This window comes from Xiphophorus couchianus, chromosome 16 (genome assembly GCF_001444195.1).
Source record: "Xiphophorus couchianus chromosome 16, X_couchianus-1.0, whole genome shotgun sequence".
Taxonomy (NCBI): Eukaryota; Metazoa; Chordata; class Actinopteri; order Cyprinodontiformes; family Poeciliidae; genus Xiphophorus; species Xiphophorus couchianus.
Genome location: NC_040243.1, coordinates 7,986,776 through 8,002,792, shown reverse-complemented (window position 1 = coordinate 8,002,792; position 16,017 = coordinate 7,986,776). Strand labels below are relative to the sequence as shown.

At 37.5% G+C, this 16,017-nt stretch overlaps 1 protein-coding gene and 1 long non-coding RNA gene across 2 annotated transcripts; one reads left to right on the top strand and one right to left on the bottom strand.

Annotated features, from left to right (window-relative positions):
* Positions 1–2,567: 2,567 nt before the first annotated feature.
* On the bottom strand, positions 2,568–3,816 carry LOC114160347 (uncharacterized). Its single transcript, XR_003598749.1, has 2 exons — positions 3,311–3,816; positions 2,568–3,230 (listed from the first exon to the last, which is right to left on the bottom strand). It is a non-coding gene; the product is annotated as an uncharacterized LOC114160347 (long non-coding RNA).
* Positions 3,817–5,326: 1,510 nt separating this feature from the next.
* mafk (v-maf avian musculoaponeurotic fibrosarcoma oncogene homolog K) lies at positions 5,327–16,012 on the top strand. The gene is made up of 3 exons (XM_028042106.1): positions 5,327–5,714; positions 13,583–13,661; positions 13,746–16,012. The coding sequence occupies exons 1-3, from the start codon at positions 5,551–5,553 to the stop codon at positions 14,178–14,180; spliced, it is 678 nt and encodes a 225-aa protein (XP_027897907.1). The 5' UTR covers positions 5,327–5,550; the 3' UTR covers positions 14,181–16,012.
* The last annotated feature ends 5 nt before the right edge of the window (positions 16,013–16,017 follow it).

Genomic DNA, 16,017 nt, shown 5'->3' with positions numbered 1-16,017 from the left:
TTCTTAAACATATGTAAAACACACTTGATTCCCTCATAACTGACAGATTACAATGTACGCATCAAATGTATTATTTTAGCATATAACTAGCATATGTAAAAAAAAAAAAAAAAAGCTACAATCAAACAGGGTGTTGGCAGCCTTATGCATGGGGATGATTCTTTTGAAAATACGCATGGAAGGTGATCACAGTTCATTTCAGTCTCTCCAGATGAGCAAACCTGATGGAGGCAAAAGCTTTTACCTGTAAATATAGAAAAATGTTACTTCTCAAAAGGACTGTCCGAAGGGGCCTAAACTCAAATGAATGTCATACTCATTAGATCATTATCTGAAGAAAAAACAATACATGTATCTTTCTCCTTCCACCTCCAAATGACACTTTCTGTGAATGAATCTATTACATACAACTTAACTCTCAAGTAATATTGAAGGTAATCAAACTTAAATCAGAGTAAGAAGTTATTTAAGCTGCTAACTGGTCCATTGCCTGATGGACAAAAACTAGAATTTCTGTTTGAAAGATCCAAGTTTTAAGAATTTCTTTAACAGCATCCATAATTTTATGGGAGAACAAAAGAGCACACTCTGAATCTTCACATCTATAAAAGCACCTCCTTATGAATGAGAAACATTATGGAGCAGCAGAGTATTTATCTCTGATTGACTTCTGTTGCAAAAGAAAACCAGATATTATTACAAAAAGAAGCAAAGCCATATTTAGTTATATCATTTAAGGTGCTCTAGAGTAGCATTTTTACTTAGCATATCAGCCTGTTAAAATTATGTTACTGTCCTACACTGCATATCACAATATATTGAGAATTGAATCAGATATTCAATACAGAAATGACTATATTACTATATCTCACTATATTAACATCAGTGAGATAAGACCCAAACTAGATCTAAAAGTTTCTAAACTAAGCAAAAATACTTCACTATGTCAAAAGTGATCAAAATTATTTCAAAAAAAGTTTTCCATCTAAAAAACACTCAATATCTACAAATTCTTAACAGAGCTTTCACCTTCATGCATTACTCACAAAAAAGCCTCTGTTCTGGGAAAACAAAACCGAAGCATCAGAGCTCTTCTTTTCCTTCATGTTCATATTTATTCCCACCCTTGGTCAGTGGAAGTGATTTGTTAATTCCTCGGGGCTTACTCAGCTGTGACAAGACGCTTTAGTATGGAAAGATTTTCCCATCTTCCCACTGAAATGCGTAAATGAAGATTCCAATACCATAACCTTCTACTTTGTTAATTTAATACTTGTGATGAAGCAGAACCTTGTAGCACTGAAATCAATCCACAAAGGCTTCTCCAGTTGCTGCTTTTGCCACCACTGCTACTGTAACCCCACCATGTTCCTTTCCATGCAGCTCTGTACTGCCAGCTGGTTACGTAAAGTGTTTTTATATGAAACACATTTTGGTGAAGTCAGTGGAATGTCTAATAAGTGCTCCAAATTAAATCTTGTGTCACTCTGGGAGTCTACAAGTGTGCAAAAAAACAATTCTTCAACTTGGATGACGTACGGCTCATGGTGCGCCAGAGGCAGCCTTCTGATGTGCCAAGTATTTTTTTAAGCATGCTGTGTCTGAGAAAACTTATTCAAAACTTACTTTAAAAAAATATTTTTACGTTACGCATTTCATTTTCAATGCTTTAATCAGCTTAGGAATTCTTGCAAGTTAAACATTGGTCTTTTGCTTCAATCTAGTACCCTCAGAAGTAACAAAAAAAAGAGTTCTTTACAACAGAGGGCCTCTTTCAACCAGATCAGATTTCTGCCTTCAACAGTCTGAGTCAGAGAGAAAAAAGATTTGTGAGTCAGTGTTACTTCCTGTAATCCAAAACTGGCAGAAAGGAAAGCAGACCCCACAGATAGAGAAACCAGCAGGGGGAAAAAAAACAACAAAAGCAGGTAGATTCTGGAGCAGATTTTTTCAATGTGCATTACGTGTTGAACATATTTGTTTATTTTTGTCCCATTATTGTGCTTACTCCAGCAAGACAGTGTTCAATTGAAAGAGCAGCTGGATATCTGACTGATGCAGAATTTCAGAAATGTTCCCACAGATGCTTGATCTTATCTCTTTCTGTGATGCGCTGACTCTGCGTGTTTCTTCAGATTCAGTCTATATGTTTCTCAAAATTTTCTCAGCTTTTTTAATCAACATTAGATTTAAATATGACTTGGCCACATCAGTCTAAACCTCTTTTCAGTTTATGTGAACTCATCTTTAGCCTGGGCTAATTTCATTTAAATAAATCTCATTCAAGTATTTATGCTCCAGGTTTAGTGTTTTTCCTCAGCAAATTTGGTGTATTTTACAATAAAATTTCATATTGGATGGCCTATAATTGTTTATGATCCCATCAGATGCCATTTGACCCATACACTTTGAAATTCATGTTGTTTATTTTGATTTTATGTCATCTAATCTATGTTAAATCAGTATGTGGAAAATAATGCAATCTTATCTCCTCTTTGTTTCATCTAGATCGTATGCTATTTTCTTTGATCTCCTTCCTCCATTCCTCCACATATTCTGCTTGTCTGAGGTCTAGCTGTAAAGTTAACAAGGCCATTTCAAATCCCTCAGTGTCTCTAACAACACTTTAAAGCTTTTTCTAAGGGATGTATTAATCTCCAATCAATACTCTGTCTTCCTTGTGGAATAGAGGTAGAAAACCTCCAAAGGTAGAAGTTCATGAGGCTTTGATACTTAAACCGTGTCAGAATGACCCCTTCTGATGCAAAGGAGCAGCAGCAGCTTTGGTATACCCATGATTACTTTGGTCACTTGGCAATCATAAAACTGAGTGCACAACAATTAGCTATGAAGTTCTCCAAGGCTCCATTATCAGACCACTTTCATTCAATATTTATTATTCTCCCAGCTCAAATTATGGAATAATGCAACAGATCTTACAATGGATGTGCTCACATTGTTATGAACTTTAACATCTACATAAAATCTATCGCTTTATCAGCATAATTGCGAGAAAATGTTTGTTTATCAAAACATGTATAAAGTTCCTATATATGAAGTTGATTCAGATTCCAAATCTAAATATTTGGAGTTGTTGTTCTTACGTTTAACTCTATGTTGAAAAAAAAAAAAGCAGAGGTGGATTGGCTCTTCAACCCATGCATCTGCCTGACTGTTACATACAGGAAATGCTGTGGTGCTGCTTGTGGTTAATGAGGCGGTGATACAACCTGAGAAAACAAAAGACTGTTAGTCATCAGGTTCAAGAGCCATTTGACTGTTGCAATACACAAGCAATAATCAGACTCACCATCTTCAGCAAACAACTGATTCCATGTGTGATTTAGAGAAAGATACCATTCTTCGGAGTCATATAAGATAAACCGGGACAGTAACCATTAATGCTACAACCTGTCAGTATGGTGCAAAGACAGAGTAAATTAAAAGAAATCTGAGTCAGTTTCTCCAGAATGTGCCTTTGGATACTGGACAAACATTCCTTTGTGAGTTCAAAATCTCGTTGCTAATGAATAATTTCCTCTAATGTAAGTAATCTGGATAAAACAGAACATAATCACAGGTAAAAGACACACTTATTTTGTTTCTATTTGTCTGAATAAATGCAATTACAAAATTCGATTCAGCAATTACTAATCAGGCATAAGTCAAGGAGTATCTAAAGGTTAAGATAACATCATGCATGTGACTGTGACGGATTTTTTTTCTGCATTTCCTCATTTGCTGCTAAACATAGTGTTGTAAAAAAAAAATTAAGCATCACAGAGCAAACAAGTTCAATAATGAAACAGTGTTTGACCTAAAATGGTCAATGACAAATGAACACATACACACACACACCCACACACACGAGGACTCTACAGAATTGCAAGGTGTAAAGAGGTGATGCTTTACAATGTGCATAAATTATTTCACAAGTTTAAAGGATAAATATTTATATAAACAAAGTAATGTACAATTATTAGCGTTTATAAAGAGGGGATAATCCTTTCCTTTGTTAATTTTGACTGTGTCCCCCATAGACAGGCCAAATGTTGTTTGGGGCCCAGAGCAGAGTTCCTTTTAGGGGTCCACTTCCAACTACACTCATCATAAGATAAAGGAAGTTTTAATGTTTAGTTCACGGGCAAACAAACCCTATTACTCACTGATCTACACCAACAAACAGTGACAGTGTGTTCATGAACTGTGCCCCCCCCCCAGCTGAGACACATGAAACACAAATGAATAAACTAGCATCAAATGTAGACATGTTATTGCAACTTTCAAATTCTAAAGGTGGTTTAATGTGCGATATAAATCACTGGTGGTGCATTTGAGCATATTCATTGCAAGAAATTGTCATTTCATCACTTATGCTGCCATTCCAGTAAAAAAAATATATACACTTTTCAACTCCATTACCATTGCTAATCAATTAATTTGTCCTGGTAGCTATAAATCGTGGCAATGTATAGTTTAATTTAATTGTGTATTATTTTACTGAATATTCTTCATTTCACGTTACTTGCACTGATTGCTGTTTTGACCGAAGTTTGGACCGTTTCAGTTTTTATTTTTTTAAATACATCTGTCTCCTGATCAAACTAAAATAAATCTAATGTGTAAAATATGCTTAGCAACGTCACATAACCTCTTTTCTCACTGCAGGTCATAAGCAAATAGAGAGAAAATTACTTTAAATTAATTGACACCTGGTTCATGTACATAGATTCTCGTATGGATGAAGGAACCATTTTGAAAGAGACAAAAGTCAGGAATGAAATGACCGACAGTCAAAAAGTATGAAAGCTCAAAGTTGCAACCTTGAGCTGTTGTGTAAATTCAAGTGGTCTTGGACCCCCTGGCCAGCAAGGTCCCATGTAGACGCAAAGTCTGCTTATAATTTGGGTGAGCTATATATAGGTGTTTAAAGTGTAAACAGTGTTTTTATTCTTCTTATTACCAGTGTCAAATAAATCCGATTGTTTTAAGCTGAAAAGCTGAACCGGCAAATCAATAAAAGCTTCGACCTTATATGGCTTAACATATTTAAGGTCAGTAGTTAATTACCCAAAAATAGCAGTGACGCCACATGCTGCAGTTAAAATAAGAGAAATCCTGTGACTTCTGGGCTACTACTCTGCATACTTTCCCCAGGAATGGAATGCTGCTGCTCCCAAAAGGCAGACAGAGGGGATGGGGAGAGGGGGGGGGCGTCGCTGTTTTCCCTCCGTTAAAGCACATTTTTGAATACCTTGTAGTTAAAACCTGGCCATGAAAGTGTCCACTCACAGAACAGGCGGCCCGTCTGGCGGAGAGAGCAACAATTACAGCAGGTAAACAGCCAGAATGTCTCCGGGCAAACCGACTTTGATTTGTTTTGTAAAGTAAGCAAAAGCGGTTGCCAGCAGTATCTGTCTTCTATTTCTGGCCTCCCCCCGCCCCGGGCCCCCCTCTCTAGACTGACGTCAGCAGAAAGTTATTTTCATGAATGGAGGGGGCGGTCACGAGGAATAGGTGACGTGAGCGCTTGCGGAAGCAGAGCGTGGAATGTTGGTACATTGTTGTTGTTTTGTAGTTAATTCAGTACGAGGCTACACCACTACCCTCCTGCCGCGTCTCGCCGACTGGGTCAACTCACTTCGCCGCTTGGATAGGAAACTTACTCCGCCACCTTTACGCATCCCAGTCTACACATATCCGCGTTCACAGAGGTATGGTTGTTGTTTTTTTTTTCCTTTTTCTTTTTTTTTGCTCTTCTGAAATATGTTTTGACATTCTTCAGAAAATTGGTAAAATTTGTCACGCTGATGTATAGGCGCAGACACGCTGGTGTTTGGATTCACTGGGCGGTTAGGAAGCTTATTGGTAGTGGTTCTGGAAGTTTATGTTGACTTTGTGGATTATTTGAGCCGAGAGGACACGTGTTGGTGCTGGAGAAAAAAGAAAAAAAAAAAAATAGTACACAGAAAGTGATTGCATTTGAAGTGGGAAAATTATCAGAACTGCTGAAGATGTTTTCCCTCTTTTTATTATTATTACTTTGCTAAATTAAAGCCATAAAAAATACTTAAATTTATTATCCTTAAGTTTTTTATAGTCAAATAATTTGTATGTCTGAAACCTATGAAATATTAAAATAGCTTATAAAAGCATTGCGTCAAAGCGGAACACTCAAATGACAAGACCTTCGAATATCATTACAAATTAAAAACACACTTTTTAATTTTTTATAATAGTCGTGCTTTTCAATGAAAATATCGCCAGTGGGATCAAGTTTTTAAGAAAAAAGGAAGTGAAATAATCCAAGAATTTCCACCTGTCTCTGCTGAAACTATTTCCACGCACATTTTTCACAACCTTTTAGTTTGTTTCTAACACTCAGCCCTCTATAATAGGTTCCTACGATGCAAAATGCCAGCCTACCGTTTTTAACATCGGAATCAACACGTGGTCTGCATTGTAGACATGTGGGAGAAAGGGCACCAGAGACCACCAGGGCTGACTAGTCCATTGCAGGAGGGAGGAGAGGAAGGAAGAGGCATATTTCCACAAACAATAAATCACTAAATGGAACAAGTGCCGTTATCTTATCACTTGTTTTATTACGATTTCTGGGGGATAGAAATCGTCATTTCTTGGGCCAAGATAAGGGAGACGTCCTGTATGGGCCAATGACATAATGGCACATGATTCTCATTACTTTTGCATTGTCTTCTGCATAACATTTTGGACTTGTGGTTGAGGTCCAGTGATTAATAAATGGAAAATATTTGTCTCTCAATGGTTTATTCCACTGAGATCTGCCACAGATTCGAAGCCAGGAGGATGTTCTGATTCATTCTTGTTTCTGGTGGGCGCCTTTCAGCCTGGAGGAGGGAGGGCGTAGCGTGTGTATTGCGCTGTCATAAGGTTAACATGTGGCTCAGTCACCAAAGTGATGATGTGTTTTTTTGGAGGGAGAACTTGCAACAGCTGACTCATTGTGCCACCAAAGCACTCGCGGAGAAGTCCCCCCATTTTGTCTGGTGATTGATGAAATCAGTGTCGCCAATTGCTCAGGCCATTGTGGTGAAATGTTGTGAAAGTGAAATATTTGTGGTCACTTATGGTATGATTCACATGGAACACGTTCACTGTGATGTGTTTTGCTCCTCTTACTGGAATAAAAGAAGTTTTGTTGATAATTACCTTTACACATCATATACTTTTAATACTGTTGGATGTGCAAAGTGGGGTATAAACAGGAAAAATAAGACATAATTGAATGAAGATGTGTTTTTCTTCCTGAAACAGTTCTCTCTGCCACCTAAAATTGCAAATAGGATTTTTTTTTCTCTGCTTTTCCTCTTAAAGTCTTAAAAGGTTCCTTTCAACTCACAAGCTCATAATGTTTCAACAAAGCCGGTCTCAGGTTATTCAGGGGCCCAGGGGCTAATTTCCACCACTGCCCCATTAATGTCAAAGGGTATGGTAATACATCCAGCTCACAAGACCAAACACAGCATTGTTATTGTGAGAACAAGAATAGAATCTATGAATCCTATTTTTTTTTTATTATTCTTTTGCTTTCATAAACAAAAGTTTAAAAAAATCATGGGCCTTAACAAACAAATATTCAATTAGGGTAAAAAAAGAAAAGATTTAAAGAGTCTCTGGTTTATATTTTGCAATTCCTTTCTTTAAGGAATATCTGTTTGGTGTAGGATTTTCCAGTCTATGTTTAATGAGACTATTTTAGGTTTGATCTAGAGGTGATCAATGTGTTAATAGGAAACTTCAGTGCTGATAGCTAAACTATTGGCCAGCTCAGTATTCTTGCACTACATATAAATTGTTCCTATGTTACTATGTTGTCACTCCTATGGTTTAATTTTTTCCAGAGCATCAAAAAATTGCCATTTAAATTATCGAAAGTTTAATTAGGCCTCATTAGTATTTATATTCATGTTAATAGCCAAAAAAATGAGGAATAACTTAAGCACTTTTTCCAAGTGGACTTGAAAATAAAACTTTCAAACAGTTTCAAACAGTTAGGTCACGCTCAAAGCAGTCATCTTCATGTCCAGGCCAGAGATTTTATTGCACCTTCCTAATTTCTCATTTATGGCGAGCTTGTTTTTGTTTTGCTTTCAGAGTTTGCCACAGCTTGCTTTGAAGGTAACTAATGAGCCTGAACTAATACCTTAAAAGGAGAGTACAGATATATTTAAACAGAGTTTTATTGAACAGACATGAGCAGAGAGTTATGTACCAGCAGTACATAACTCTCTTTTATTTTGCTTAACTGATCAGATTTTCTTTAAAGGTCTAGCTAAGCAATGCTGGGCCAAAAGTAAAATAAACTTTTACCATCTTAAAAAAAAAAAACGGCAACCTCAAAAATGGCATAGCAGTTTCAGAGAATTACTATTATTTTATCAATCATTAAACAGCTGTCTTGTTTCACTGTTTCTTTATGGCAATAGCATTTTTTCCCAACTTGACCTGCGAAATATTCACTGCTATTTTAAATTATTTCCCCCAGCTACTGGGTGACCCTCAGAAGTCGCATGTGATGCTTATGCTGCGGGCTGGTCCTGGGTTTTATCTATTTTGAGGCATTCTTTTTTGAATGCATCAAATAGTGGCTTCTTACTGCTGTGGGGAGAATAAAAGGTGATAAGCAGGGCAAACAAATAATCCAAAGCATTCAAAGTGGTGGTCTTTAAAAGTTGCAGGAAAACCTCTCAACTATTCACTACAATTAATGTATGGAATCCTGCTGATGATCATTTTCTTGCTCACTCATATTTAATGTCAGTGTAAAAAAAAGTGAATAGAAGTGCGTGTTTCCTCCCTGCATTCCTAACATTTCTATCCCAGTGTCTGGGAGAATATCTTTTCCGTGAGTCCTCCTCCCTTTCCGCACAAAGGTTCCGGCTGATCGTAGCAACTATTTCCAAAGTTCTCTGTACTTTTCCTTCCTCTCTGTGAAACAACGGGATTTTCCAGGAAATGTCAGATCAGGAGGGTGTGATTCCCTGCCACTGGCCGTCGCTTTTACCCGTAAACAGCATGACTCACCATGCAGTTATGCTCTCCGTTTCCTTTGCATAACATCCCACCAAATGTGCTGTGCTGGAGAAAGAGCAGAGTGCCATTCACGTCAGTCGGGAGTAAAAATCTCCTTGCATTCTTGATTAAGTGTGGGAAAAGCTTTCTTAGAAGAGTCTAGACGAATCTGTTTTCTGTTTACTTCAGACTTAAAAAAGAACAAAGACAAGTCAGCTCTTTTTTAGCTCCGGAGTATGAGCTCATAACTCTTTTGATAAGCTGTTTATTTTAGGAGGTGACTGGGCCCCACAGTATCATGCTGTAACCAAGATTTGGTAATAGTTGGTGTCACTGATCATGCGGAAAGGTTTACAGAACCTCTTTTTGAATCAAGTTGTTTTGGATTCATTTGTTTTGTTTCTATTTGCCTTCTTATGCTAATGTTAAGTGCAGGCTTTTTGGTGTCACAAGTCTGTTAGTGTCTCTTCCTTCTAATAAACTGAATACTTGAAACAAGTTATTTTAATTCACATAACCTTTTGTCTTCACTGACATTAGATGGGGTCGTTTTTATGTTTCAAAAAATGTCAGAATGATGAGAATTATTTTAGATTTGTTTTTATTATTATTTTATTTACTTCAAATTTGGAATTGAGATTTGCTAGTATACCTGTAAATAGTCTGGAAAGGCCCAGCTGATTATTTTATTGATCTATAAACTTCTTTTTAAATTATGTGAAATGATTACATGTCTGTATATGTATTTACATGGAAACCATCAAATGTACTGTTTCCTTGTATGTTCATTGAATTGGCAAAAGAATTATGAACCTTAATAAGTCTGGACCATCCCTTGGTACAATTTCCAGATGTTTGAAGGGCCCACGTTGTTCTATTCCAACAATTATATGAAGTTATAAGGATCTCTGTTTTGCACCTCAGAGATGAATGTGAAAATGTTGCATATTAACTAATCCTGCACAGTATATTGCTATGCTATTATGGAATACTGCAGTGACAGTAGATACAGGTTAGAATTTACCCTGTATTTTCCTGACACATTTCTTTCTTATCCTTCATCTCAATATCTCTAACCCCCTTGTGAACTTTAACATCTCAGTCACAAAAAAACACGTAGTGTGGGCATGAAAGGATGTTAAAGTTTATCCTACATGCTAAACATGTTATTGGGAGCATTATTTGCATGGAATGTAACATTCTTTAAAATACTGCAATCTGTTGCACTAACTGATATTGCGATGACTGTGAAACAATATGTTATGCAGCTCTGTCAACCTCATATTAAAAGCAAATGAAGATTCTGGCTGAAATTGGCTAGATCAGTTCATTATCCACAGAGTAGCAAGTCCTGTGCTGAATGATCTGAAAGAGCACTCAGAAGAAGAAGCCATAACTCCAAAAGTAGCACAAAAAAGTAAGACAGATTTCAGTTGCAAATACAGGAAGTATGGCCTTTTGATTCTCTGTTGAAATTAAAATTGAATATTTCTAAACTTCCAAAATTAAATAAATGAAAGAAATAATCTGCTAAGAAAATCGTGCTCTTTATTATGGCCTTTAGCAAACAGAAATGCTAGAATTCCAATAACAGAAAATGTTAGGCTGATTATTTGTCAGACATCTGTGGGACAAAGTTTTAGTTATACATTTAAAGGTTTAAAGACATCCACTAAGAATGTGCACAGCTCTCTCTAGTACTGCTGAGTAAAAGTTATCCTTAGCTATTAGTCACTAGACATGCTTCTGCAGAGATGAACCATAAGGAATCTGAGAGTTAAAAGTGGTCTGTATTGTTTATGTTTCCTTCCTCAAAGAGTGATGGTGAAGTGCTTACACATGTGCAAAGGCTGCGGATGATTTGTTTGGGCAAGCAGTGAATGTGAGACCCTTTTGAATTCCAGACATTTTGGAATTTTTGCAACCATTATGCTAAGAGTGGGGATATTGTGACTCCTATCCCATACACGAGTACATCATAAAACACATTTCAGAATACATGCTTTCTCTCTTCTGAGAAGATTTACCCCTATGCATGTGAGGGTTTGCACATGTGTGCTCGCTCAGGAATGCAATTTAGTTTTTAGTTGTTTAATTTTTTTTTTACCCGCCATCTGCGGCTTTGCTTTGAGGAATTTACTCAGACTGTCTTATGGAAAACCTGATCTAAGAAGCCATGTTTTGTTTGTGTCTCGTCTTTACGAGTGAATTTGGTTGTGTGACATAATTGCTACTTTCCCTCTGTGGAAACTTGATTATGAAAACCATACCGTAGTGCAAGTTGCAAAAAGAATAAGCACATGGCTGAAGAATTTCAGGGCAACAACTCAGCTTCTGGATTCTGGCCGGAGGCCCCTTTTGAAGAAGAGGAGGCCCTACACCACTTTTTCAAGACTTTCAAGACAACAAATGTAACAAGGGATTCCTTTTGACACAATACTACTCAAAATTGTCTTGTTATAGACTAACTTGTTTCAGGAAATACTTTATTTTATTTCTCCGTCAATATTTAAAGCTTCTGAAATATCAATAATGCAATGCTGTGTAAATGAGACATTAGACCAGATAGTTCTCAAAACTCTAAACAGATGTATACACACACATAGTTTAGCACCTTTCATGTATTTTGCTTCTGTTTATTTTCCTTTTAACTATTCTAAGGGAAGTTCTTGATGTTTCAGAGTAACGCGGTTGTTTTTCAGTTTCACTTCTCTGCAGTTTTCAACTGCATTCTATAAACTCCTGAATTAGCATAGACCTATTTATGGCCTAAAATGTGAAAACATGATAAATATCATGAAGTGAGCCCCCCAGCACCCGGAGCGCTTTTTCCAGTGAAAGCTACCTTTCAAAGTGCTGCAGACGATATTTGTTCTCTCTCTCTCTGAAGTATCACTTATCACATACTCTCCTAGATTTGTTTAGTTGGCAGAATTTTATGTCAGCAGTGTGAGCTAAAAATATCCACTAGAGTTAAATAAGGGCATGGAGCAGTTCAGGAAAGCCCAATGTAAGAGGATCCAACCGGAGAGAGACGGCCTTAAATCGATAGACTACATTGTCTCGCAACAAAAATACATCACTGACTGTAAAGGAAACTATTTCCCTGTGACATTCTCCCTCCTGGAATTTTCCACCGCTGTACTCCTCTGTAAAGTTCAGCATACCTGCAAATGTTAAACTGATGTGGGATGAAAGAGTGGAGCACTGCAGCTTGACTGTAGACCCACAGACATCATATTAAAAGATTAAACACTCTGCAAAAGATGAGATACAAGCTAACTGGTAAAATTAAGAGACATATCACAGAAGCTAAGTTTAAGAGAGAGTATTATGATCAAATTTAAGCAAGTTTGAATTTTTTGTTAACACTATCTAAGGGCCATACTGTGGTTATGAATGAGAGTTGTTTACCCTTTTGCTGACCATGTGACTCATGCTCCCACGCCCATTCACAGGGCGTTTCCATGGTAGCTGTGGAGCATGGAACAGTGAACTCCCAGTCAGGCTGGTCTGCAGATTCTGAAATGGAGCCTTGGGGGGATGTGTGCCACACTAGCTCAGTTTTTTCTCCCCTTTTCTTTTTCTTGTTCTTTGGTCATAAGAGCAGCCTGAGAAACCTATTCTGCTGTATAATAAGTGCCAAGGGGCCTTAAAAACACAGCTCTGGCAGACACACTGAAAGTTTAAATCTTTAAAGAGTTCTGTGAAAGAAAAACCTGGTGGGGCTTAGCTGTTTTATTTCTGCTTGTTCTAATGAACAAGTTTGGCTCACATCACTCTTAACAGAAAAGACAAAACGCTGTCAAAAACTGAGGTTTAACGTGGAGGCTTGCTGCCATCTGCTGGCATGTGTAGCCAAGCTACTGTCAAAATTATTACGTTAAAAAAATATATAATACACTAAGGAGACCTGGTCTTCAGTAAAGCTTATAGTGAGATTGGGGCATTTGTCAGTCTTTATACAATAAAGTGAAATTACCAAACTTTAATTAACCTAGCTTATGCATACATGGCAACCAGTTTATAAACATACAAGATTTTACATGGACAAGTGTTGCTTTTAACCAATGTGATGGATTTTGCTGATAAAGAACAATTAAAGCTCTTTAGACTTGTATAGGTGTTATATTAGAATTTTATAGTTATATAAAATCAGATATATAAATAAATAAGCTTTATTTCCAACAGTATTTCTTCATCTATCCAAATAATTGTATGTTGTTCAGATATTTAGCAATAGTCTAAAACAAATGGCATCAAAAAATGGTGGTTATGACCATTCATTGACAACTTTCATTATTGGGAGTGAGATGTGTCTGGGAAGAGTGAGAAATGAAAAGAAAATCTAGATTCTCAGTCCAAATGAATCAGATTTGACAACTCTGAAAATTGTCCTTCTTTGACAAACGTGGAACGGGTAGCTGGTACTGATAGGGTTAACTAAATGTGTTGCCAATCACCTTTAACATGTTGCTCTCCAGGTAGTTGAAGTTAAATAGTCTGTTTTTATCCGTTTCATTTTCAGTGCAACTACTGTGAGGTTCTGGTCAGTTTTCTGCATGCAGGGAATGACGACTCATTTCAAGACAAGCAAAGCTTTAAGGGTAAGCCTCATGAATTTAAGACATTTTTTATGAAATTGCTTTTGCATGTGGAGTTGTTCTTTACTCACGTCCTCCCTCCAACAGGTCAAGAAGGAGACGGGCGAGAATGCCCCGGCGCTTAGCGACGATGAGTTGGTGGCCATGTCAGTGCGGGAGCTAAACCAGCATCTGCGTGGACTGACGAAGGAAGATGTCGTCCGGCTGAAGCAGCGGCGACGGACCCTGAAGAACCGAGGCTATGCAGCCAGCTGTCGCATCAAGCGTGTCACCCAGAAGGAAGAGCTGGAGAGACAAAAGACAGAGTTGCAGCAGGAGGTGGACAAGCTGGCCAGAGAGAATGCCAGCATGAGGTTGGAGCTGGATGCACTGCGAGCTAAGTACGAGGCCTTGCAGTGTTTCGCCAGGACTGTAACCCGGGGGCCAATTTCACCCGGCAAAGTGGCCACCACCAGCGTCATCACCATTGTCAAGTCCGCTCACCACAACACCAGCCCCACCCCATTCTCAGCTCCCTCTTAGTGCTGACAGGACTGGAGTTTCCATTCTTTTGCCTGATCTTTGCTGGCTCTGACGCATCCTGTACCCAGTCATCCTGTACTGAGAGGATCCTCAGTAGTTTGTTAGACTCAAGGATTGGGTGCCAAGCTCTGTCACGTAATGCTGCATTCACAGTTTTGTCTCCATTCGCCTGCCTCTTACACAGTCTATACTGTCTGCACACTGTTCACAACCCCATCCGACCCCCAGCACCGGCAGGGTATTGGGCCTCTGTGACCCTACCTCTGTGACTGATGGTAGAGATTTATTACAGTCTGTCTTACTGGTGTAATACTTGATGCTGCAGAACATAAAATACAAATGATTTGACTTTATGGGAGTATAGTTATTTGCTATTTGTGTAAATTTACATAAAAACTGTACATTTTGAAGCTGTTGCCTTAAAGATCTATAAGTAATCTACAACTAACATGCAGCTCAGCACAATAAGGTGTTAAATTTCCCAGGATTAAAGTCTAGAAGTTTCTCAAGATTTTCCAGTGATATAAGAGATGGATGAAACTGAAGTTTTCTCAGATTTTAATTTGTTCTTGAGCTTGTTTAGCTTATGCTAATCCATAAAATATGCTGTTAAGGGGAAAACTGACAACCATATATTTGTGCTTCATGTTTCGAAAACCTTAGTGTCGGTAACAGTAATTGGAAAGCATTGCCAAATCTAGAGGATGTCTCCTCCATGTTTGCTTCAATTATGAAACATACCTAAAGGTTCTGATTTGTTCGCCATTTTAGATTATTTTGTTAAAAAGGTTAAAAGGTATTAAAGACATTGCAAAGTTTGTTTGGGAAGTGTTGGATGTAATTCTGATGGCTATTTTATGGCCCCCTGACTTTTTTTGGTAGTATTAACAGGTTTTAAGCCTTTTCGCAACTCAACTTACAACTAACTTTTTACATTTGAATGTGCTTAGAAAGCAGATTGAGCTAAATTTGCATGTAATAATAGAGTTTACTTTATTATAGCACTTATGACTGTAACGATACAGTATAAAGTAAATTACAAGATGCAACAATGTACCAGAAATTATTCTTGTATTTACTGGGGCTTTAATGTGTGATGATAATGTGATGGGAATATTTAGTGAAAGTCTAAAGTTAGCAAGGATGGTAAACTTTGCTGCACTTGCAATGTTTGGTGGGTAATCCATATTGGATATAGTGATAATGAAAGTAGTCCTTACAAAAATCAACTTTCTTCCTGTATATTACAGATTAAAGGTGACAAATCCTCTGCTAGTTATGTTGTCACTTACGTTGATAAACTCCGTCCAGACATATAAAAAAAAAAAATCATTCCTACCGCTGGGTCACAAGAAGTGCTGCTGCCGCCGGTGTTGGTATTTTTTTATTTTTTACAATCAGTAGCTATTTACTTTGCATTTGACACACTCTTCTACAAGAGAAACTCCTGACGCCTGTCTTCATAAAAAACATATATTAAATGCAGTAAATGCCTTTCTCTCTACGAACATCTTGCATTATTTAAATATAAAGATGACTTGAAAACAAGCTGTTCCTACAGAGGATCCATTCCTAAATTGGAGTCAATGCAATAGAGACTGCTCATGTCAGGATTTTTTCTTGTGTAAGAAGACATGACTGTTCTTCCCCTGTTCAAAAGCTGCAAAGAACAGAATGGGGAACTATGCTGCTGTACAACCTGCTGTGATTTTATTTTGTTTAAGCAGGGGCATTGCTGTGTTCTTACTCCTTGAATTTTCACCCAGTTCTTTTATGTCCTTTGTTCTTTTTCTGATATCAGTTTTATACAATACACATACAAAATACGTAAATATAT